The 24,190-nt window shown below is 46.3% G+C and overlaps 1 protein-coding gene across 1 annotated transcript in view; it reads left to right on the top strand.

Annotated features, from left to right (window-relative positions):
• The window catches only part of LOC121561841 (forkhead box protein O6-like), a 41,873-nt gene extending 34,708 nt beyond the window's left edge, over positions 1-7,165 (top strand). Inside the window, 1 exon segment of the mRNA XM_045226493.1 lies at positions 2,578-7,165. Coding sequence (XP_045082428.1) covers positions 2,578-4,293 — 1,716 coding nt within the window. The 3' untranslated portion in view covers positions 4,294-7,165.
• Positions 7,166-24,190: the final 17,025 nt, after the last annotated feature.

Genomic DNA, 24,190 nt, shown 5'->3' with positions numbered 1-24,190 from the left:
GAAAATAAAATATGTGAGCCAACAGTTCCTGGTTGGCACGATAGTGTGAAAAGGGTAGTAGTCGGCTCAGGCACGTAGTTGCCCGCCCCTACTGCCGACCAGGCATCCCCAACGGACTGGCACGGCCCAGATGAAAGAAAGGCTGTTTAGAGTTAGAGAGAGAGCTGCAGCATCAAACAACCAACGTTTCTCCTCATCCCCCACTACCCTTACTCTGCCTCCCTGCTCTACCCACCACAATATCATATACTCCCTCTCCTGCACGTTTACCAACAGTTGCCATGGTTACCCAATGCTCGAGGTGTCACAGCGAGACAACCGAAAAGAGGCATTCACAGATCACCTGAATTCAGTCAGTCGCCCCTTTTCAGTTGGTGCTCTACAATTTGATTTGTGTGTACTCAGACTGTGTCATTCGCCATGAATACAAATAATGTACAACACAATGGTGCTGTTGAAAGTATGAATGCTTAAATTACACCACATGTACCTCAATCTGAAACAATCTAATATAGCAGTATAGTACCAATGTAAGGCTTAGCCACACTAGGTGCTTTGGTTTCATTTTGCCGTTCAAGTTTCAGAATAACAACAAAAGCAGAACAGAACAACTATTGTCAATCAATCAATATTTCTTAGTGTTCACTTGGCCTTCACTTGGCCTTGAACGAAAAGTCTAATACACCTACGAATAGTTTTTTGAATGAGAAAGTGAATGAACAGAGACATCTATTGAGACTTTATCATTGAATTTGAGTGTTCAAAACAAAATTGGGAAAGAAAGTGACATACAATAAAAAATATTTCTCTCAGCAGTAAATAATGATTACAGTATATTAAGAAACACAAGAGACATGGAGAGAGGGAGGAAAGGGGATGAGAAGAAAGGAGAGAAGCAACAAGTTGCAGAGAGCTTAGAGTAGAGAAGGCTATAAAGAGAGAGAATACTGATAAACGAGAAACAGAGATTAAAGGTGAGAGAGAGACGGTGAGAGGGGAGAAGGTGATGGAAAGAGAGAGGGTTATTGAGACAGAAAATTAATAAGGTGATAGAGAGTCTGTGTAGGTAGGAGGTGGTTGGTGGGCTCCATCCATTATCCCTGGTAGCTCCTAGCTCAATCTTCCGATCCATCTTCACACTCAGGCCATGGGAGAGGGGGCTGGTGCTGGGCCAGACTGGCAGCCACATCAAACACTATCCCCAGCCAGGCACGTCGAACCAGGGATTAGCTTACATCCACCAGGCTGAGGAGAAGAAGTGGAGAGGAAAGAGACAGAGGGAAGGAGAAAGAGGGAGGGATACCCTCCGCTTCACAGAGATAAAGTGGACGTAGTGTCTTCAGTTCAGACGAAATCTTTGGCACTCTCACCTGATAGGTCACACAAAGAGTCTGGCTCACTCCAGTTTAGACTACAGAGTGAAGAACAGATTTTCGTGAGTCCACTGGTTGGTAAAGACACAAGTAGCTAGTTTGTAGACCCATGATGGTAAATAGGCAGGAGAGTTACTGAGAGTCTGGGTCACTTTGTAGACTACTGAGAGTTATACTACAAAGCATGATCAATGAGTTAGCCAGCTAACCTAAATATTCTGAAATAACTTTTTATTTTTGTTGAAAGATGAACTTGAAATGGACATGGTCTAATTGACTCAACAACCAAAAACACATATCTTAGTTTAGATGTCTTAATGAACAAGAACATCTGTAGTTATTTAGGGTTGTTTATCAAAGTTAGCTCTCATTTATCCTGCTTTGTAGTATACCCCTCTGGGCTACCTAGCTGACAATTGAGTTCTGGGCCCATTTTTTCAAAAGTTATCTATCTGGATTTCGCCTATAGGATAGGATTGAATGTATAGAAATATAATTATTAGAATGGGCCATTGATTGACTGGGGACTCCCATTCTATTCATTCTATTTCTATGCATTTAATCCTATCCGATAGGTGAAATCCGGATAGATAACTTTTGCAAAACTGGGCCCTGGTGTCTACAGTTTAGTAGGCAGACAAGGCACTAGTAAGTCTTTTGTAGACCCATGATGGTGAGTTGATAGCAGCTCTATAAGCATAAACACAAACTTTCTGGTACATATTGATCAGACAAGCTCTTCTTAGAAGGGGAATCCACACACTCCCCAGTGGCATCAATGTGTGTGAGATAAGCATTTAAACAGTAATTAATACGGAGTAGCAGGCTTGGGATCAGATTGGCAGGTTGCGCGTCGTCAAAGTCGCTGAAACTCTAGTTTCCTCTCCAACAAACAGTTGTTTCATATGAAAAAGGTCATATGCATACTTGATTCAGCTAATGTCTACAGATGAGGAGAGTTATGATGCACTGGGACACGCACAAAGGCGACCAGAACTCATTGCCTGGAATTCACACACTATGCTCACCCAGAGCTAAAGTGTGACATTTAGTGGCAGCGGTGGGATCCAGTGTGTTAAACAGTGAAAATGCTTACCATCCATAATATGATGAACAATGTAACGTGCACTCTAAATCAACCTCTCTCTCTCTCTCTCTCTCTCTATCTCTCTCTATCTCTCTCTCTATCTATCTATGTCTGCAGAACTCCATCCGACACAACCTGTCCCTCCACACGCGCTTCATCCGGGTGCAGAACGAGGGCACGGGCAAGTCCTCCTGGTGGATGCTCAACCCTGAGGGGGGCAAGATGGGCAAGGCCCCTCGCCGGCGTACCGTGTCCATGGACAACAGCACCAAGTACCTGAAGAGCAAGGGCCGGGTCAGCCGCAAGAGGGTGGGCAGGCCGGGGATTAGTTCTGGGGCTCCAGTGGGGCTCCAGGCTTCCCCTGAGCAGGGTAGCCCACTGGGGAAGGTTCTCCCATGCAACGTAGGGGGAGCTGGGGGTGTGGAGGGAGAGTTTGACGCCTGGACGGAGCTCCACTCCCGGGCTAGTTCGTCCACTTCGACCCTGAGCGGGCGTCTGTCGCCTATTCTGGCCGAGGGCGAGCTGGAAGAGTCAGAGGAAGGCGGGCTGTCCTGCTCGGCCTCTCCCCACCTCTACCCCTCCCCCTCCTCCAGCGCCCGCTCCCCGGCCATGGGGGCCGCGGGAGGCCACTGTCCACCCGTGGAGCAGCTGCCCCAGCTGGCTAATCTCACGGGGCGATCAGCCTGGAGGAGAGGCTCCTGGAGAAGGCTACCACCATCATCATCCTCACCGCGGCGGCGCACCACAAACTCCCCCGGTCTATCATTACAACCCTGGGGTTAAAGGTCAGGGTCGAACTGCGGCGCGGTCTACAGCCAGGCTGGGATGGGCATGCTGCGCCACCACTCGCCCATGCAGACCATCCAGGAGAATAAGCCTGCTAGCTTCTCCGGCACCATGCGGGCCTACTCAGGGACCAACGCCCTGCAGAGCCTGCTGACAGGGGGCCCAGGGGTTCCAGGGGGCCCCGGAGGGCCACAGCAGTACTGTGCCAAGGACATGATACTGGGCCAGGAGAGGGATGCCCACCCCATGATGGGGCCCTCCACGAACGGAGTGAGCTCCACCCGTCACAACCATCACCCTGGACACAACGGACATGCAGCACACAGTCACCATGGCACTCACACAAACCACAACTCGGCTCACGGCCACAACGGAACTCAGAGCCATAACCACAACCCTGTGACCAACCACAACAACCATAACCACAACCACAACCACAACTCTCCTCATCTTGGCCACAACCTCAGTCAGAACCACAGCAACCACACAACACACACACCGACTCGAGCCCCAGCCCTGGCCCCACGCATCAGCAGTGGACACCTCCAGCCCTATAGCCACAAAGCCCCCTATCTGTACAGCCCCCCTTCCCACGCCCACCTCCCCGCTTCCACCACCCTGCCACCCAACCCGGCCAGCATGCTGGGGATGCCCCAGGACTCCTGCCACCTGGCCACCGCACCCCACCCCTCGCACCCCTGCCACAACACTTACCCCAGCCCCCAACATCAAGGAATGGGCAATGGACTGTACCACCACCAACGGGGCATGGTGGGAGGCGGCACAGGTGGCAGCTACTATGGTAGCTCATACCACCAGCCTCACCCCCACGAGAGACTACCAGCTGACCTGGATCTGGATATCTTCCATGGGAGCTTGGACTGCGACGTGGAGTCCATCCTCCTCCACGATATCATGGACTCTGGAGAGGAAATGGACTTTAACTTTGACAGCTCCCTGGCCCAGGGGATGGGCATCGGGATGGGCATGAGTGGACTGGCAGGCCCTCAGCAAGCCCACAACAACCAGAGCTGGGTGCCCGGCTGAGACATTACCCAGAGTGCTTCAGGGCAGGCCTCAGAAAGACTCTACAACCCAGAGTGCTGCAGGCCAGCCCTCACTGCCCCTCAGATAGACAGACTCCACCCCCTCCCCACTAACATGTTGGGGAGCACTGTGCTTAACTGTGTTTTCCTGGACTGAAAACAGAGGAGATGGGACAAACACTCAGTCACTCACTCCCCATCCCTTTCTATGTTGTGTTATAAAATGGCCCCGTCCTATCCCTCCCTGCCCGGACTCCCTCTGGAGATTCTAGCTCATGTCACATTGGTTTTTCTCACATCAGCTGTATACTGTGATGACAATCTCAACTGTGTAGTTGCCCAACATTGTCCCTTTCTCATCTACTATCATGAGACCTGAACTCACCAAGCACTTTAAAACAAGTGGGCCAGACTCCACAGCTCACTCACATACAGACCTGGGTTCAAATACTATTCAAAATCGTTTGCAACACTTTATCTGGGCTTGATTAAGTTTGCCTGGTGCAATGGAACCAATAGAATTGTCGCAAAAGTGCTAACCCCGCCTATCTTGCACTCCAGGAAGAATACAGCAAACACTAAACGTATTTGAAATATCTCAAATGGTATTTGGACCCAGGTCTGCTCACGTAGCAGGCAAATTCATGCAGAGTTTGGCTGTTTGCAAGGCGGGTACGGTATTTGACATATCATTTTGCTGAACAAATCAAGAAAGTGCAAGAATCAGGATCTGTAGATACATTTGTGGCATAGATTTATAATGGGGTTGCTATGCTGCTATGCTGTAACGTTTACAGTCAGTGGGAAGCAGGAAAAATGTCAACAAAGATTGCTGATTGATTGGTTATTTGGTCTCTTTGTCGTTGGCTCCTATTAGGTCAAATCATATTATACATTTTGGAAAAGACTCTTACAACGACCTGTGCCTCCTCACTGACCTAATTGAAAACTATAATCTGGTACTTTACTTTACTGTGCAAGTGAAAATGTATGTTATATTAGTCGGTTGCATTCTGTCATTATGTTAATTTTATTAATCTTTGGAATAATCAGAAGACAAAATTCAAAATGGCGTATCACCTTGCCTCAACCAGGGTTTCTTTTCTCTTTAACCTCTCTCTCTCTCTCTCTCTCTCTCTCTCTCCTCCCTGTCTCCCCTCTGCCAACAGAGACAAAGTGATCATCCCTCAGACCGACACATTAAACTGTGCTTGATTGAAATTCAGCATCTTGCTTTTAATCTCCAAAGTGATGCTGCAGCCATGCATCATTATTGTGAATCTAAACGCAAAAGCCTCCCTCCCATCCCTCCCTCTCTCTCTTTCTCTCTCTCATCCCTTTCTCTCTCACCCCTGCAGTTGTCGCTAACGTAATGTGCTGACTGATAGCCGTGATTAACGGCAAGTCATCCTGACCTGAGGGAGACAATGCCGTCGGTTTGTCTGTTCGGAAAGGGCACCGATGGGAAACAAACCCCACACGAAATAAGTACACAGGTCGATAATAGGTCAAAAGCAAGATAATCATATGATCATGTCCCTTTCCCCATCCTTTTTGGGCGTGTGTGTCTTAAACGGGTAGTGTATTTGTGTCGTAAGTCATCAGCATCGTCATCGTCATCTGTATTTTTGTGTTCCCTTGCACATGTTATGAGGTCGTTTGACTGTGCTTTGGGCCTGGTGGAAGTTTGAGTTGAACTGGTTCTCTGATATAAGGTACTGTACATATAGGCGGAGAGGGGTAGAAAAGACTACAAAAACAATCAGCTAATCAGATTGGCATTCATCTCTGTCAGACAGGGTTGTTGTTCCTTCCTACATTCCTTCCACACATCTCCACATTCAGCGTGTTTCTTTTGTCGTCGTTCTCGCTTGTTGTTGTCGTTGTAATGTTGACGTTCTAAAGGGACATACAGGGACAGGGTGTACATGGTGATGTGTGAAAGCAGATATCGGGATTGTGACCCCCCCACCCCCCCTCCACAGCCTATACTCTAGGCTACACCCGCCCCCATGAATTGGACCAATGTGTCTGTGTGTATGTGGGGAGTCTGTTTACTGTAGCTCTAGCCACCACACTCTGGTTCCACACAAAGCCTCGGGAGAGGAGAGAGCCCTGGATCATGTTCATTAGAGCACATCATTGCGAACCGTCTTAAAGCGCTTTGAAACAGAAACCGAAAATGAATGTTTCTTATTGGACAAAGTCCAGGTTGTCCCGCCCTGATTCAATCCGTTTTTGTTCGTTTGATGCATGACCCAGCTCTCCTGGCTCCCTCAGTAGACACACTCTGCTGTGGACTGTACTGAGTACTTCTAACAGGCATGGCCTAAAATGTACACCGTACCAGGGATTTCCTAACATGTACACTGTACCAGGAGCATATCATTACAGCCAAAGGTCAAGTGTGGCACACACTATCAGGTCCTATCCTCGAGATCAACATCCTTATTCTAGGATGTCGTCTCTTGTACAATCTCAGTCTGTAAAGTATGTGTGGAAGGTCGTTGCGAAAGGACCCCTGGGTAGGGCTATGTTATAACCTGCGCTAAAACGGTTTAGTGATGCCCCGATATTGGAAAATAGAGTTATATATAATATCACATTTTAGCATACTTTTATCATACACATATTTATTTATGAAAGAAGTGGGTCTTTTTCACCTCTCAGTGTTGTGGTTTGTGAGCCAACTCCCATTTCCCTCCCATTTTTTTTGTCTTTGTTTCCGCGTCACACATCCTTTACAGTTGTAAGGATTTTTATTTTGTACAAAAATCTATATATTGAGGATATTGTATAATAGTTTTTAAACTCAAAAAGAAAATATTAATTTTGTTGTCTATTTCTTTTTTTAAGAGAATGTATCTTATCATCTGGTGACTGTTAAATAAATGAAATGAAAAGAAAGCATCTGTTTCTTGCTCTTTCTATGCTTGTGTGGTTCCGTGCAAGGATTTGTCACAATTGTTCGATTGTGTGATGACATTTCCATTGTAATCCCCTGATTCCTCAGTTGATGTCTTGTGCTGGTGTGTGCTCGAGTCCTTGTTCTTTCATATACCTGTGTGAGCGTGTTGTGTTGCATATGAATTTGTTCTTTCATTTGACATTATCCAAGGATAATCTGTCCAACAAGGTTCTCTTTTTGTACATACAGCACACACAGACTCACGTTGCTTCAACAGTGTGTGTGTGTGAACGACTAGGTTGTTTTGTTTGAAAGCGTGTATGCATATGTTGATGCGTGTCAGTTTGTATGTGCATAAGGGAAATGGTGTGTGTGTGCGTGCGTATGTGTGTGTGCCCTTGTGTGTGTATGCGTAAACGTGTATGTTAGTGTGTCTCCTTTTGTATGTGCAAAAGCAAACATTTGTGTGTCTGTGTGTGAGAGAGATATGGGGGGGGGGGGGGGGGGGTGGGAGTGTCTAATAAGGCTTGTAATCGCCGCTGAAGCTGTAGGTTGGTCACAGCTGTCCCGGTCCCATCGGAGGCGTTTTCACAGGAGGAGAGTGCTGCGCTGAAGCGCAATACTGCCAGGCCCCAGGGGAGCCTCCTCCTCCATACATACTGTACACACACACACACACATGCACACACACGCATGCACACACAGACATGCACACACAGACATGAATACACACACAGGAGCGCACGCACAGGAGTGCACACACACTCCTCTCACTGAAATGTACGCTTTTAATTGACTCCACTCGGCAGAGGCTCTCGGGAGGGAGGGAGGGAGGGAGAGAGAGAGAGAGAGAGTGAAAGAGGTGGTGGACCGTACGGAGGGAAAAGCCAGAGAGAGTAGAGAACCAGAGATAGAAATACAATTGAAAAAGACCCAATTCTCAATACATAACAGTTATCACTGTACTGAATAATTCAAACAAACCATTATACATCTCTACATGATGTCTGCGTAGTTCCATTTCTCTGGATCGTACGCTAACACAACAGTCAATGTGATTAAGCAGAAAAGGGAATGGAAGAAGGCATTGCTCTACAAGTCTGGCTGATATCCCCATCCATCCATTCTGCCATCCCCACCTCTAGAGAGAGGGAGAGAGGGAGAAAGAGCTAGAGAGAGAGATGGTGAGAGAGAAAAGAGAGAGACACGCACAGACAGAGAAAGAGAGGAGAGGAGCAAAAGCAGACGGCCCAGTCCAGGTGCTGTGCCTCAGGGATGGACCAGTCTTCTGTTGCCTCATTATGAGAGAGAGAGAGAGAGAGAGAGAGAGAGAGAGAGAGAGAGAGAGAGAGAGAGAGAGAAAGAAAGAGAGAGAAAGAAGAGAGAGAGAGAGAGAGAAGAGAGAGAGAGAGAAAGAGAGAGAGGAGAGAGAGAGAGAGAGAGAGAGAGAGAGAGAGAGAGAGAGACTATGCATTCAGGTGCCATTATTCTCCCATTCAAACAGCTCAACGCAGGTCTCCTTCACTGAGCCTGGTGATGGTAGAGCATAGAAAAAACTCACAGGGTGAAAGGCTGTGTCGGTGGTGGGCACTGCAAACCAGGACTTCTAGGTTAATATAATATTGAAGACAGATATATTTGATGTAATGCTGATCACCTGCGTTTCTACTTAGAATAGAATAGAGCTTTATTTCATTCTCAATGTAGATGCTAATATAACTGTCATCAGTATACATTATGTAACTGTTCAGATGGAAGCACGATCTTGGTCTGTCATAAATTGCCCTCAATATAGGTCCATGCTGACCTGCTGTCTGTAGTTCACCCGGTTTAAAGGGTGAATATAGATGAAATCAGCTATTCCCTGTAGCTTACTAATACTACTGCAGGGGGTTGGGGAAGCTACAGAGGTGATGACACAATTAATATCAAATTAATACCCCTGAGCCCCCTTCTCAAATCTGCATCCCCCCTCACCCACCCCCCTTCTCTATCACACAAGGCCTAATCCCACATGGGGGCTAAGCGTTAAGTGTTGTAGCCTGATTCAGCAAGCGTAGCACTGGCGTAGCATTAGCGTATGGGGAACAGGGCCGATTGGCGTCTATAATTACGGGCTGATACTGAAAGAGTAATTAGCGAGTGTGGCTAATAGCTGCGGCTTTGGAATGTCAGGGTTGATCGCTAGGAGATAGCGATGCTTCAACTAGCCTCCCATGGGCAAGAGCAGACACACAGGTTCTGGATCAGAGATGGTTCTGGTGCTTAAATACTAGGTTGTGTGATGCTGTAGGGGAGGATTGGATTGTGGCTTGGGGACTGCAGAGCTCAGAGTGAGGGGTCAACTGTAGGCTGTGGTGGTGGTTGGTAGTTCATGTATTATTGGTGTGTGTGTGTGAGAGAGAGAGAGCGAGAGAGAGAGAGAGAGAGAGAGAGCGAGCGAGACCTGGTCCCTGACAGTAAATCTCAGTAAGACAAAAATAATGGTGCTCCAAAAAAGGTCTAGTTGCCAGGACCACAAATACAAATTACATCTAGACCGTTGCCCTAGAGCACACAAAAACTATACATACCTCTGCCTAAACATCAGCGCCACAGGTAACTTCCACAAAGCTGTGAACGATCTGAGAGACAAGGCAAGAAGGGCCTTCTATGCCATCAAAAGGAACATAAAATTCAACATACCAATTAGGATCTGGCTAGAAATACTTGAATCAGTTATAGAACCAATTGCCCTTTATGGTTGTGAGGTCACCAACCAAGAATTCACAAAATTGTACAAACACCAAATTGAGACTCTGCATGCAGAATTCTGCAAAAATATCCTCTGTGTACAACAAAAAACACCAAAAAATGCATGCATGCAGAGCAGAATTAGGCCGATACCCGCTAATTATCAAAATCCAGAAAAGAGCCGTTAAATTCTATAACCACTTAAAAGGAAGCAATTCCCAAACCTTCCATAATAAAGCCATCACCTACAGAGAGATTAACTTTCAAATCAGTGAGGGGACATGAACAAGTGCACACTTTGGAAGGAAGGATAGATAACTGAGAGAAGAGTCCCCTAAGCAAGCTGGTCCTGGGGCTCTGTTCACAAACACAGACAGACCCCACAGAGCCCCAGGACAACAACACAATTAGAAAACAAAAAGAGAATTACTTGACACATTGGAAAGAACTAACAAAAAAACGGAGCAAACTAGAATGCTATTTGGCCCTAAACAGAGTGTACACAGTGGCAGAATACCTGACCACTGTGACTGACCAAAACTTAAGGAAAGCTTTGACTATGTACAGATTCAGTGAGCATAGCCTTGCTATTGAGAAAGGCTGCCGTAGGCAGACCTGGCTCTCAAGAGAAGACAGGCTATGTGCACACTGCCCACAAAATGAGGTGGAAACTGAGCTGTACTTCCTAACCTCCTGCCAAATGTATGACCATATTAGAGACACATATTTCCCTCAGATTACAGAGATCCACAAAGAAGTCGAAAGCAAACCCAATTTTGATAAACTCCCTTATCTACTGGGTGAAAAACCACAGTGTGCCATCACAGCTGCAAGATTTGTGACCTGTTGCCACAAGAAAAGGGCAACCAGTGAAGAACAAACACCATTGTAAATACAACCCATATTTATGTTGATTTATTTTCCCATTTGTACTTTAACTCTTTGCACATTGTTACAACACTGTATATATACATAATATGACATTTGAAATGTCTTTATTCTTTTAGAACTTCTGAGTGTAATGTTTACTGTTAATTTTTATTATTTATTTCACTTTTGTTTACTATCTACTTCACTTGCTTTGGCAATGTTAACATACATTTCCCATGCCAATTAAGCCCTTAAATTGAAATTGAATTGAGAGAGAGAGGGGGTTGAATTGAGAAAGTGAGAGGAATAGAGAGAGACTGTGTGTGTCTGTCTCTATGTGTGTGTCTGTCTCTATGTGTGTGTCTGTCTCTATGTGTGTGTCTGTCTCTATGTGTGTGTCTGTCTCTATGTGTGTGTCTGTCTCTATGTGTGTGTCTGTCTCTATGTGTGTGTCTGTCTCTATGTGTGTGTCTGTTTCTATGTTTGTGTCTGTCTCTATGTGTGTGTATGTCTCTATGTGTGTGTCTGTCTCTATGTGTGTGTATGTCTCTATGTGTGTGTCTGTCTCTATGTGTGTGTATGTCTCTATGTGTGTGTGTGTAGACAGAGTGGCTCTGAATTGAGGGCAGCTGTAGTGTAGTTAATAGGCCTGCAGTGGAGAGCCCTCTGTGTGTGTTGCGTTATCTAGTGTTCAGTCTACCCTGACCCTCAGTAAGCATCACCTGGAACCAATGGACCTCAGAGAGACAGACACGAAAGAGAGAGAGAGAGAGAGAGAGTGTGAAAGGGAAAAAGCAGTGCCTCTCACTCCGAGTAACTGGAGTAGCATTTCAACCTGGCTGCTAACAAGCATTCTCTCTCTCTCTCTCTCTCTCTCTCTCTCTCTCCCCCTTAATCACCACAGAGTTTGTGTACACAGCAGCGTCCAGATTACCGGAGAAGACGCCTTGCAAGAAAGTGACTGATTAAAACCCAGGAGAGAGGAAGAGAGAGATAGAAAGAGAAGAGAGAGAGTTCATCCCTCCCTCTGGAGAGAGAAGCTGCAGCTTATCAAGGACCAGCTGGGTACGAGCCGTCAACAACTGTCGACAAACGATACCAAGTCTGCTTCCACATACAATGTGTAGGCATGTACCACTGTAATAGTAAAAATAATAAAATAGAAGTGTGCCATTGTTGAACTCAAATGAAAGATAGCAGTGTGTGTGGAAATATACTTGGGATGTGTCCCAAATGGCACCCTATGTAGTGCTCTACTTTTGACCAGGGCTTGGAAGACAACTGTGGAAGACAACTGTGCTTCGTGTGGCCCTGGTTCTCTGTATGAATGAGTGTTGATATGAAGCAGTGTTCCTACTAAATCAGGGCAGAGCAGAGGGGTGAGATATGCACGGGAACCGATGCAGCTATAGCTGCCGTCATGTCTTTGCCACTGGTAAGGTTTCTGTGGTGGTATTGCCCGACTGAGGGCCAGCCTGGCAGGGGCGGAAATTAAGGGTGGAGGGGAGGGTATAGGGTTTTGGGTGGGGGTGGAGGGAGAGGGAGAAAGGGTGGTGTAATTTGGAGGGCAGATTTTTATGTCAGCCTTTTAGCGATACCTTAACAGGCAGTTACAGTGGTGTGTGTGTAGGGTGGGGAGCTGTTTCTGTGTGTTGGGGGTATCGATGGTGGGGAAGAGGAGGGTGTTGTGTTGGTTAGGCCATCCATCACAATATTGAGAGGCAATGAGGCAGCATCGGACACACTCAAACTCACTGACGCACACACACACAGCTATATCTACTCTCATGCAGGCTCTTGCAATTACCCCTTGCAGGCGCGGCTGTGGCGTCGGTTCGTCTTCGCTGAGAGGAGAGAGAGTCTAGACTGAGGCAATAGACATCTCATTAGAATCTCCTACAGATCCACCGGCTAACAGCCTGTCTTCCCTCTTACTGCCAGGAGAGAGTGTGTGTGTTTGTGTGTTGTGTGTGCGTGTGTGTGTGCGTACATGCGAGAGGGAGAGAGAGAGAGAGAGAGAGAAAATGAGACAATGATAATAGCAATAATAGTCTTGATCCTTCAGGAGGCTCTCTCCCACAGGCGAACAGCGCTCTCTCTCCCTCTCTCTCACACACACACCCGCTCTCTCTCTCTCACACACACACTTGCTCTCTCTCTCTCACACACCACTGTTTCACTCTTAATGAATTTCGAACTTGTTAGTGCTGCAGCCCACAGCCCGTCTCTTCTCGTCTCCACCTCCTTCAGGACTGGCCTCAAATCTGTTTCTACGGTCTCTCACTGCCAGGATATTTAATATGTGCCTGTATCAACTGTTCTTAGATCTCTAACCATATACCTTTTAATCTGTTCCTGTATCAGACTGTACTCAGATCTATTTTTATACCTTTCATAGCCAGGTCATTTAATCTTGGTCAATTATCAGATTGTTCTTGGATCTGTTCCTATACCTCTCACAGCCAGGCCTTTATGCATTTAATCTCTGCACTTTTAGGGCTCTATTTTCATCTGGCACTAAGGAGGTGCAAGTGTCAAGCGCATGTTAGTTTGCAATTTTGTCATGTAAAAACTGGCGCACTGGCATTTTCAATAATAAAGCAATGCAATTAGAACAATATGGACTGCAAACATGTTCAACATATTTAGCAAATATCGGGCAGGCTATTTAACGAACTAGGCTATAACGGACTAACATTCGAATTGGAGTTGATGACAATGCAATATATAAAAGACCATAAATACACAACTTGAAGAAACCACATATTTAGCCATGGAGCACATTCTGATTGGCCAGTGAGAGGCCAAGCCTCGACACCCACAACATGTTTATTCATCAAATAAATGGCGCCACCGCCAGCTACTGCATCCATAATTCCAGTTGTGAAAATAGCAAATATTTCTGACATACCCCTGAACTAAGAGCTAAGATTTACCATTGCGTTAGTTTTGTTAAAATAGAGCCCTTATAAAAAAAGGTGCTACATAGAACCAGAAAGGGTTCAGCAGATGAAAAGATCCCATGTAGAACCCTAAATCTCCACAAAGAACCATTTGAGAACCCTTTTTCTAAGTGTGTGCATGTACCACCCCTGTCCTCAGATCAGATTCGCTTCTCCCCCTCCTTTCCCAGCCAAGACCATTTACACGTTGCTTATATCAGCACCCGCGCACACACCGTGTCCCTCCCTCACACTTACCCTTCTGACCCCTCTCTCTCTCCCCAAGTCCCAGCCGTGAGTTAGTCATCCTAGCCCCAGGCCAGCCCCAGAGCGCTCTGCTAAAGCTATTCCAGTGCGTAAGGAGTAGTGCTGTCTGTGTGAGGCCTTGACCCCGTAGGTTTAGAGTCTCTCTCTCTCTCTCTCTCTCTCTCTCTCTCTCTCTCTCTCTCTCTCTCTCTCTCTCTCTCTCTCTCTCTCTCTCTCTCTCTCTCTCTCTCTCTCTCTCTCTCTCTCTCTCTCTCTCTCTCTCTCTCTCTCTCTCTCTCTCTCTCTCTCTCTCTCTCTCTCTCTCTCTCTCAACGAGCCTCCAGGGAGAGGCAGGCCCATACCTAAGCAGCTGTGTTTCCCAGCTGGGAGGCTCTCTCCTTAGGTGCCCCACCACCATCTGTCCAGCTGGGACTGGAGACAGCACACCTCCTGGAGCTGTATAGTAGTGTCCCAGCACCCTAACTACTGAAACAGGGTCTGATATGTCTACATCCACAGGTAAAGGTTAGAGGTAATCTGATCTTAGATCTGTAGTCAAGGCAGGGGTGGAAAGTATGGAGTAAGTAGAAGACGACCCCTAACCATGGCCCCTAACCACTGACTGATACAGGGTCAGATATTTGTTAATCCACCGACCACATTTTGGTAAAGGTTAGAGGTAATCTGATCCTAGATAAGTGGTTAATCCCAGATCTGTTAATGCTGTCTCGCCATCTCCTGGTTCCTCCTGGTTCATTGTCTTGCCAAACATGACAACTACCATTGAAGTTGGCTACACAGCACAAACTGATCTGGGAACAGGGTTAAGGTTGTGGGTGGTTGAGGTGGGTGGCTTTTGGAGGCAGGGCCCAGGGTGGTCCATCCATCCAGGCTGGAGTCCCTGGTTCCTGTGTTGTGGGAACAGGGGGGAACCAGTGTGAGCCTGTGAGGACCAAGAGGGGTTGTGTGTGGAGAGCCCAGCCCAGGAGTAGACAGACTGCCCAAGCCAGCCAGCCCTCCCCTCAGCCCCCCGCGAACACTGACACTAATTGAGGGGCCATGAATTATAGATGAATTTTGTGGTGAATTCTCCCTCTCTCTCTCTCTCTCTACTCTCCCTTGCTCCCTCCTTCACTTTGCCTGCTTCAGTGACTCGATCAGGCGGCAGACACAGCGTTGGCATGCACATGTATGCTCCAGTGCACTATGGACCTCCAGTGGGGGGTTATGGATATCAGAGAGGGTCAGGCAGAGATGTTTGGGGGGGGGGCAAAGGTGTAGCTGGTCACAGCTAGAGAGAGAGAGAGAGAGAGAGAGAGAGTCAAGGAGAGAGGACAAAGAAAGTGTTTCAAGTTGCTTGCTCTTTCCCAACAATGCAGTAGTACTATAAAACATGAATTAAAATGTCAAGTAGAACAAAAACACAGCAGAATAGAAATAAGAAGAACCAGAGAAAGTAAGTAAGCTATATACAGGGACACCATATTTACAATGTGCAGGGATACTGGAGTGGTAGGGTTAGATATGTATAGGGGTAAGGTGATTAGGCATCAGGATATACAGTGGGGAAAAAAAGTATTTAGTCAGCCACCAATTGTGCAAGTTCTCCCACTTAAAAAGATGAGAGAGGCCTGTAATTTTCATCATAGGTACACGTCAACTATGACAGACAAAATGAGAAAAAAAAATCCAGAAAATCACATTGTAGGATTTTTAATGAAATTATTGGCATATGATGGTGGAAAATAAGTATTTGGTCAATAACAAAAGTTTCTCAATACTTTGTTATATACCCTTTGTTGGCAATGACACAGGTCAAACGTTTTCTGTAAGTCTTCACAAGGTTTTCACACACTGTTGCTGGTATTTTGGCCCATTCCTCCATGCAGATCTCCTCTAGAGCAGTGATGTTTTGGGGCTGTCGCTGGGCAACACAGACTTTCAACTCCCCTCCAAAAGATTTTCTATGGGGTTGAGATCTTGAGACTGGCTAGGCCACTCCAGGACCTTGAAATGCTTCTTACGGGAAGCCACTCCTTCGTTGCCCGGGCGGTGTGTTTGGGATCATTGTCATGCTGAAAGACCCAGCCACGTTTCATCTTCAATGCCCTTGCTGATGGAAGGAGGGTTTCACTCAAAATCTCACGATACATGGCCCCATTCATTCTTTCCTTTACACGGATCAGTCGTCCTGGTCCCTTTGCAGAAAAACAGCCCCAAAGCATGATGTTTCCCACCCCCATGCTTCACAGTAGGTATGGTGTTCTTTGGATGCAACTCAGCATTCTTTGTCCTCCAAACATGACGAGTTGAGTTTTTACCAAAAGTTATATTTTGGTTTCATCTGACCATATGACATTCTCCCAATCCTCTTCTGGATCATCCAAATGCACTTCAGACGGGCCTGGACATGTACTGGCTTAAGCAGGGGGACACGTCTTGCACTGCAGGATTTGAGTCCCTAGCGGCGTAGTGTGTTACTGATGGTTGGCTTTGTTACTTTGGTCCCAGCTCTCTGCAGGTCATTCACTAGGTCCCCCGTGTGGTTCTGGGATTTTTGCTCACCGTTCTTGTGATCATTTTGACCCCACGGGGTGAGAGATCTTGCGTGGAGCCCCAGATCGAGGGGAGATTATCAGTGGTCTTGTATGTCTTCCATTTCCTAATAATTGCTCCCACAGTTGATTTCTTTCAAACCAAGCTGCTTACCTATTGCAGATTCAGTCTTCCCCAGCCTGGTGCAGGTCTACAATTCTGTTTTGGTGTCCTTTGACAGCTCTTTGGTCTTGGCCATTGTGAAGTTTGGAGTGTGACTGTTTGAGGTTGTGGACAGGTGTCTTTATACTGATAACAAGTTCAAACAGGTGCCATTACAGGTAACGAATGGAGGACAGAGGAGCCTCTTAGAGAAGAAGTTACAGGTCTGTGAGGGCCAGAAATCTTGCTTGTTTGTAGGTGACCAAATACTTATTTTCCACCATAATTTGCAAATAAATTCATTAAAAATCCTACAATGGGATTTTCTGGATTTTTTTTCCTCAATTTGTCTGTCATAGTTGACGTGTACCTATGATGAAAATTACAGGCCTCTCTCATCTTTTTAAGTGGGAGAACTTGCACAATTGGTGGCTGACTAAATACTTTTTTTCCCCACTGTACGATAAACAGAGTAGCAGCAAGGTGTATGATGATTGTATGTGAGTGTGTGTGCGTGTGTGTAGAATCAGTATGAATGTGTGTTATGTGTGTGTGAGCAAATTAAGTGTGTGTGTGTGTTGGAGTGTCAGTGTGAGTGTGTGTGAGTGTGTGTGTAGAATGTGCATAGATAAAAATTGAAGGGTCAATGCAGTCCGTGTAGCCATTTTGTCAGCTATTTAGCAGTCTTATGGCTTGGGGATAGAAGCTGTTCAGGAGTCTGTTGGTGCCAGACTTGATGCTCCGGTACCGCTTGCCGTGTAGAAGCAGCGAGAACAGTCTATGGCTTGGGTGGTGGTTCCTTTCACACTGCCTGATATAGAGGTCCTGGGTGTGAAGAAGCTCGGCCCCAGTGACGCACCACCCTCTGTAGTGCCATGTGGTCAGGGGTGGCGCAGTTGCCATACCAAGCGGTGATGCAGCAAGTCAAGATGCTCTCAATGGTGCAGCTGTAGAACTTTTTGAGGATTTGAGGGCCCATGCCAAATCGGTGCCGTCGCGTCGTCTTCACGACTGTTTGCGTATGTGTGGACCGTTTTAAGTCTTTAGTGATTTGGACACAGAGGAACATGAAGCTCTCGACCTGCTTCACTGCATCCCCGTTGATGTGGATGGGGGCTCGCTCACCCCCCATTTCCTGTAGTCCATAATCATCTCCTTGGTCTTACTGACGTTGAGGGAGAGGTTGTTTTCCTGGCACCACTGCCAGGTCACTGACCTCCTCCCTATAGGCTGTCTCATCATTGCCGGTGATTAGGCCTACTACCGTCGTGTCATCAGCAAACATGATGATGGTGTTGGAGTCATGCACGGCCATGCAGTCGTTGGTGAACAGGAGTACAGGAGGGGACTAAGCACAATCCCCTGTGGGGCCCCCGTGTTGAGGGTCAGCGTGGCGGAGGTAATGTTGCCTACCCTCACCCCCTGGGGTTGGCCCGTCAGGAAGTCCAGGATCCAGTTGCAGAGGGAGGTGTTCAGTCCCAGGGTCCCAAGCTTGGTGACGAATGCTGAGCTGTAAGTCAATGAACAGCATTCTCACATAGCTATTCCTCTTAGGTGGGTGAGGGCAGTGTGGAATGCAATTGAGATTGCATCGTCTATGGATCTGTTGGGGCGGTATGCAAATTGGAGTGGGTCTAGGGTGTCTGGGATGATGCCGTTGATGTGTGACATAGCCAGCCTTTCAAAGCCCTTCATGATTACAGATGTGAGTGCTACAAGGTGGAAGTCATTGTGGCAGGCAGCCTTAGAGTTCTTGGGAACAGGAATGATGGTGGTCAGTTTGAGAAACGTGGGGATTACAGACTGGGACAAGGAGAGGTTGAAAATGACCATGAATATACCTGCCAGCTGTTCTGTGCATGCTCTGAGAATGCGCCCTGGAATACCGTCAGGCCCCGCAGCCTTACGAGTGTTGACCTGATTATAAACCTTACTCACGTCGGCCTCGGAGAGCGATTTCCCAGTTCCCTGGGTCAGCAAGGGCCCTGATGCACGACACGGTGTTGTTTTTGTCGAAGCGAGCATAAAAGGTGGTTAGCTCGTCGATGCTATCGGCGGAGTCCCAGAACGTATTACAGTCAGCTCTGGCAAAGCAGCCTTATAGCATAGCTAGGGGCATGGGTCTTCAGAGGCATATTAACATCACTATGTCTCTGGCGAATATTTCTCTCTTTCTCTCTGTCTCCATCTCCATCACCCTTCACCCTCTCTCACCCCCTCTATCTCTCTCTCTCCTCTCCCTCCCTCCCTCTCTCCTTCCTGTCTTTCTAGTCCCAGCTGAATGCTGCTTACCATCAGCAATTTGGCTTGGCTGTCACTTGTTTCCTTGTTTACTCCATTGGCTCGCACTCAAGTGGGAAATCACAAGTGTGTGTGAGGGTGTACTTGTGTGTGTGTACAGTAGAATTGAAGGGGTTTGCATAGCTCATATTGAGGCCCATACTGTTGGTGTTTTTATTTCTTGTACATTGAAAGGTCATCCATTGATTCTTAGTCCTGTTCAAAATGATAAATTAATAGTTTATAAAAGAGTGACCAAAACAATTATTAACCAGAGCCTATAACTATTAGTCCATTGTATTTTCTATAGAGACTTTTAAATCGTATTATCTGTATCAACTGCCTCTGCAATACATTGTCTCGCAAATGTCACATGGACAGAATCCAAGAGTGTACTTCTCCACAACTCTTTCTTACCTTTCTTCAGATGACTAGTGAGGCTATACAGAGAGAGAGAGAAAGATACGGGAGTGAGAGGAGAAAAATAGTTATTTGTGTGCCCTTGCATTTGTGCATGTAGTGTGAATGTACAAGTCTAAGTGGCTGGTGTTACACTATGTCCTTCTCTCTCGTCTCTTGCACTCCCTCTCCCCTAAAGCACTAAAGTCCACAAACGAAGGTTAAAGGTGAGAGGAGGAGAGCGCGTAAATGCAAGAAGGAATTATACAATGAGCAAAGTGATGATGCTGTATGTGGCTTCTATGAAAGTTGAAAGTGAACTGTGTGTGCTGGTGATCAGGGGTCTATTCATTCCACCGATTCTGTTGCAATACGTTTCTTAAACGGAAGAAAACTGAATGAAATGGGGAGGGACATACCGGAATTTGTCCAATAGAAACTCTCGTTTTAGTTGCAATACAGCTGTTTGGACTAATGATTACACCCCAGATCAGCTAGATGCAGGCAAGAATGTGCAAGGCGGTATTGAATGTGTCACTGTCTGTCTACATGATTACTCCCATTTGTCTCGACCTGTGCGCCTACGTTATATAAACTTTCATTTGTAGGCTAGGGTTGTAGCAACCTCATGATGGGTATAAGCAGTCCTTCATTTGAGCCAGATCCTGCCGGAACAGGATCTGGCACTTCTCCGTTTTGGACTAATTCGTTCCCGAACCTATTTGGCTGGATCCAGTACCTCTGTGGCATGAAAAAAGAAATGTCACTTCTGCAGTGTACAAATTTGAATAAAAGAGAGCAAAGTTCATTCGAGATGCCTTTTGTTAATTCTCCTGCCGGGTCTGATATTCTAAGAGTTGATTCGGTTGGGCACTACAAAATATTTGAATATCTTTATAAAGCAAAACAAGAGAGAGATAGGCTTTTGGCATGAGCGCATCGCCATCACCAGCGAGTGAGCTGCTCATCATTGGCTGAGTCACTGAAACTGGAAAGCATTTTTAGGACTATAATTTCCTCCTCATATTGTAGCCTACAATATGTGTCTCCACAGACTTAGGCCTAGGCTATTGATGGATTCAAGACAAGGTCGTTTTTTATTCATCTCAGATTTTCAGTTTGTCAGTGTCAAAGCAGCATGTCATTTCGATGATTTGTGTGGTATTAAAAAATATTCCGCCAAAGTCTCCAGTCGTGTAAAATGATGTAGAATTGCATACCTCAGAGCTCCCCAGGTCACCCCCCTCTCGCACTCACTTTTTGTTCCGGCACCTCCCGATTTACAAATTAAGCACTGGGTATAGGGCAAATTCAAGTATCATGTAGTAGTATAAACCTATCGATGTTACATTGAGCTGAGTGAATGGAATATGAATGACAGTCATCCAATATGCTGTAATAGCAATAAGGCCATGCTCATGAAAAAAATGTTGTCCTCCGTAATCGTAAACGGCACCAACCGCCACTGACCTGTATGTACTTTGAATGGATAGTCTGAGTAGCCGTTATTTGGTATTGCACCCCTGCCCCCCTCGCCTCCTTCTCCTCCCTCTGTGACACACACACACTACCCCCTCTCTTTCTCCCTCCCTCCCTCCCTCCCTCCTGGTTGTCATCTGCCACTGTGGCGTACTAACTCCTGACAGTGTAGCCCAATTAATAATTTATGGTAGGGATGTGAAAGTTTGATGCGTGGCTCATGGGCAGATTTAACCTGCAGGCTGAGCATGCCTCTCTCTCTCTCTCTCTCTCTCTCTCTCTCTCTCTCTCTCCTCTCTCCTCTCTCTCTCTCTCTCTCTCTCTCTCTCTCTCTCTCTCTCTCTCTCTCTCTCTCTCTCTCTCTCTCTCTCTCTCTCTCTCTCTCTCTCTCTCTCGTTGTCATAAGGAGCACATGTTGAACTTCATACAAAACAAGTGCCTATTAATTGCCAAATCTAGTAACAGGGTTGACCGTAACAGGGTGGTGGCCTCAAGGAAAAAAATGGACCTGTGTGTTAGAAATGTCTGGGCAGAATTCTGGTCCCAGTCCGCCCCTGTCTACGTGTGTGCAACAAACATCCATGCTGAAGGTCTAAAGCTCTGTCTTTCTCTTGATTCCCCTACTGCTATGTGTGGATGTGTCATGAAGGAGACATCAGAACCCTGCCTGCTGATTTATTCATGATATGACTTTTAATATCATTTACTGTGACACAGGAGTCTGCATCTCAAATAAGCCTGCAGGCGACTTTGTGTGTGTCTCTCTCTCGCTCTCTCTCTCTCTCTCGCTCTACACGGGTGAGGAAGGGGACTATGTGTGGGACTCTGGTATGATATGCCTGTAGGCCTAAGAGTGAGTAGTCATGGGGAATGCAAGCTATAAGCTTGATATTAATATGTAAAGCAATATAAGGTTTATAGTGGAGTCTGTCCGTCTGTCTATAAATAATGATGGCGCATCCCCATATTTGGAATATATGTCAAGGTGGCTGTCAGTCTACATCATAAAGTAAATGCTTTTTCACTTTCAATTTGTCTCAAACCTCAACCCCATCCAGCATTTCCTTGAAATGTTACATCGACATTGTTCTCCCTTAGGCTATAAAAGCGTAATTTTATATAATTTTCTCAAGTCAATCTTTCTTCACACACGTCAATGTATTCTTTTTTTTGTGCTTATTATCTATTAGTGTATTTAATTTAACAGTGAGGAATAGGTGGGTGGATGGAGCAGGAGGGGAGTGCAGGAAGTGTGATTTCATTTGGTTATAATCTAATTTGCTTTGATTAAACATGAATGCAAATCCCTCTTAGCATGGGGATCAGCAAGACGAAGCGACACATTTCTCTCTCTCCGCCTCCTCTCCTTCTCACACTCCTCCATTCCAGCCCTCCTCCCTCCCTCCTCCCTCATTGCCCTGACCACTAAATTAAGAGTTGTATGAATTGGAGCTGAGACCATATCATTGCTGATTCTGTAGATGCTGTATAGATACGGTAGACATATGGAGGTGACATTTGACCTTAGCCCATCAAACAGGGTGTGATGTGACTCCTGCTGGCCACATATTTACAGCCCTCGGTTCTGATGTGGTTTGATTTGAAATGTGTAGAGTAGGCATGTGTGTGCGTGTGTGTCCACAACGGTGAGTCAGTGTTTGTGTGTATGCTCATGCTGTCTGAGAGTGACTTTGCCAAGACTCACATGTCTCCTCGAGGTTGATACTCTCTTCAGCTGCCCACTGCTGAAAGTCACTCTGCATCTTCCTGGTCACTCACACACACACACCCCTGCCCTCCACCTCTCAGTGTCCCCAGTGTCTGAGTGTCTCAGTGACCTATGCCCCAGGCCACTGACAACCTTCAGCTGGAGAAACAATAGTGGACAAGCTCCCTGCACTGTAGCACAGGCTGTGTGGAGGAGGCCTGCAGAAGTATGTATGTATGTACAGTGGGGAAAAAAAATATTTAGTTTTGTGCAATTGTGCAAGTTCTCCCACTTAAAAAGATGAGAGAGGCCTGTAATTTTCATCATAGGTACACGTCAACTATGACAGACAAAATGAGAAAAGAAAATCCAGAAAATCACATTGTAGGATTTTTAATGAATTTATTTTCAAATTATGGTGGAAAATAAATATTTGGTCAATAACAAAAGTTTCTCAATACTTTGTTATATACCCTTTGTTGGCAATGACACAGGTCAAACGTTTTCTGTAAGTCTTCACAAGGTTTTCAAACACTGTTGCTAGTATTTTGGCCCATTCCTCCATGCAGATCTCCTCTAGAGCAGTGATGTTTTGGGGCTGTCGCTGGGCAACACGGACTTTCAACTCCCTCCAAAGATTTTCTATGGGGTTGAGATCTTGAGACTGGCTAGGCCACTCCAGGACCTTGAAATGCTTCTTACGGCCACTCCTTCGTTGCCCGGGCAGTGTGTTTGGGATCATTGTCATGCTGAAAGACCCAGCCACGTTTCATCTTCAATGCCCTTGCTGATGGAAGGAGGTTTTCACTCAAAATCTCCAATGATACATGGCCCCATTCATTCTTTCCTTTACACGGATCAGTCGTCCTGGTCTCTTTGCAGAAAAACAGCCCCAAAGCATGATGTTTCCACCCCCATGCTTCACAGTAGGTATGGTGTTCTTTGGATGCAACTCAGCATTATTTGTCCTCCAAACACGACGAGTTGAGTCTGACCATCTGACCATATGACATTCTCCCAATCCTCTTCTGGATCATCCAAATGCACTCTAGCAAACTTCAGACGGGCCTGGACATGTACTGGCTTAAGCAGGGGGACACGTCTGGCGCTGCAGGATTTGAGTCCCTGCCGGCGTAGTGTGTTACTGATGGTAGGCTTTGTTACTTTGGTCCCAGCTCTCTGCAGGTCATTCACTAGGTCCCCCCGTGTGGTTCTGGGATTTTTGCTCACCGTTCTTGTGATCATTTTGACCCCACGGGGTGAGATCTTGCGTGGAGCCCCAGATCGAGGGAGATTATCAGTGGTCTTGTATGTCTTCCATTTCCTAATAATTGCTCCCACAGTTGATTTCTTCAAACCAAGCTGCTTACCTGTTGCAGATTCAGTCTTCCCAGCCTGGTGCAGGTCTACAATTTTGTTTCTGGTGTCCTTTGACAGCTCTTTGGTCTTGGCCATAGTGGAGTTTGGAGTGTGACTGTTTGAGGTTGTGGACAGGTGTCTTTTATACTGATAACAAGTTCAAACAGGTGCCATTAATACAGGTAACGAGTGGAGGACAGAGGAGCCTCTTAAAGAAGAAGTTACAGGTCTGTGAGAGCCAGAAATATTGCTTGTTTGTAGGTGACCAAATACTTAT

This window comes from Coregonus clupeaformis, chromosome 17 (genome assembly GCF_020615455.1).
Source record: "Coregonus clupeaformis isolate EN_2021a chromosome 17, ASM2061545v1, whole genome shotgun sequence".
In the NCBI taxonomy this organism is placed as follows: Eukaryota; Metazoa; Chordata; class Actinopteri; order Salmoniformes; family Salmonidae; genus Coregonus; species Coregonus clupeaformis.
Note: the sequence above shows the minus strand (reverse complement) of the source record. Positions and strands in the feature narration are given on the sequence as shown.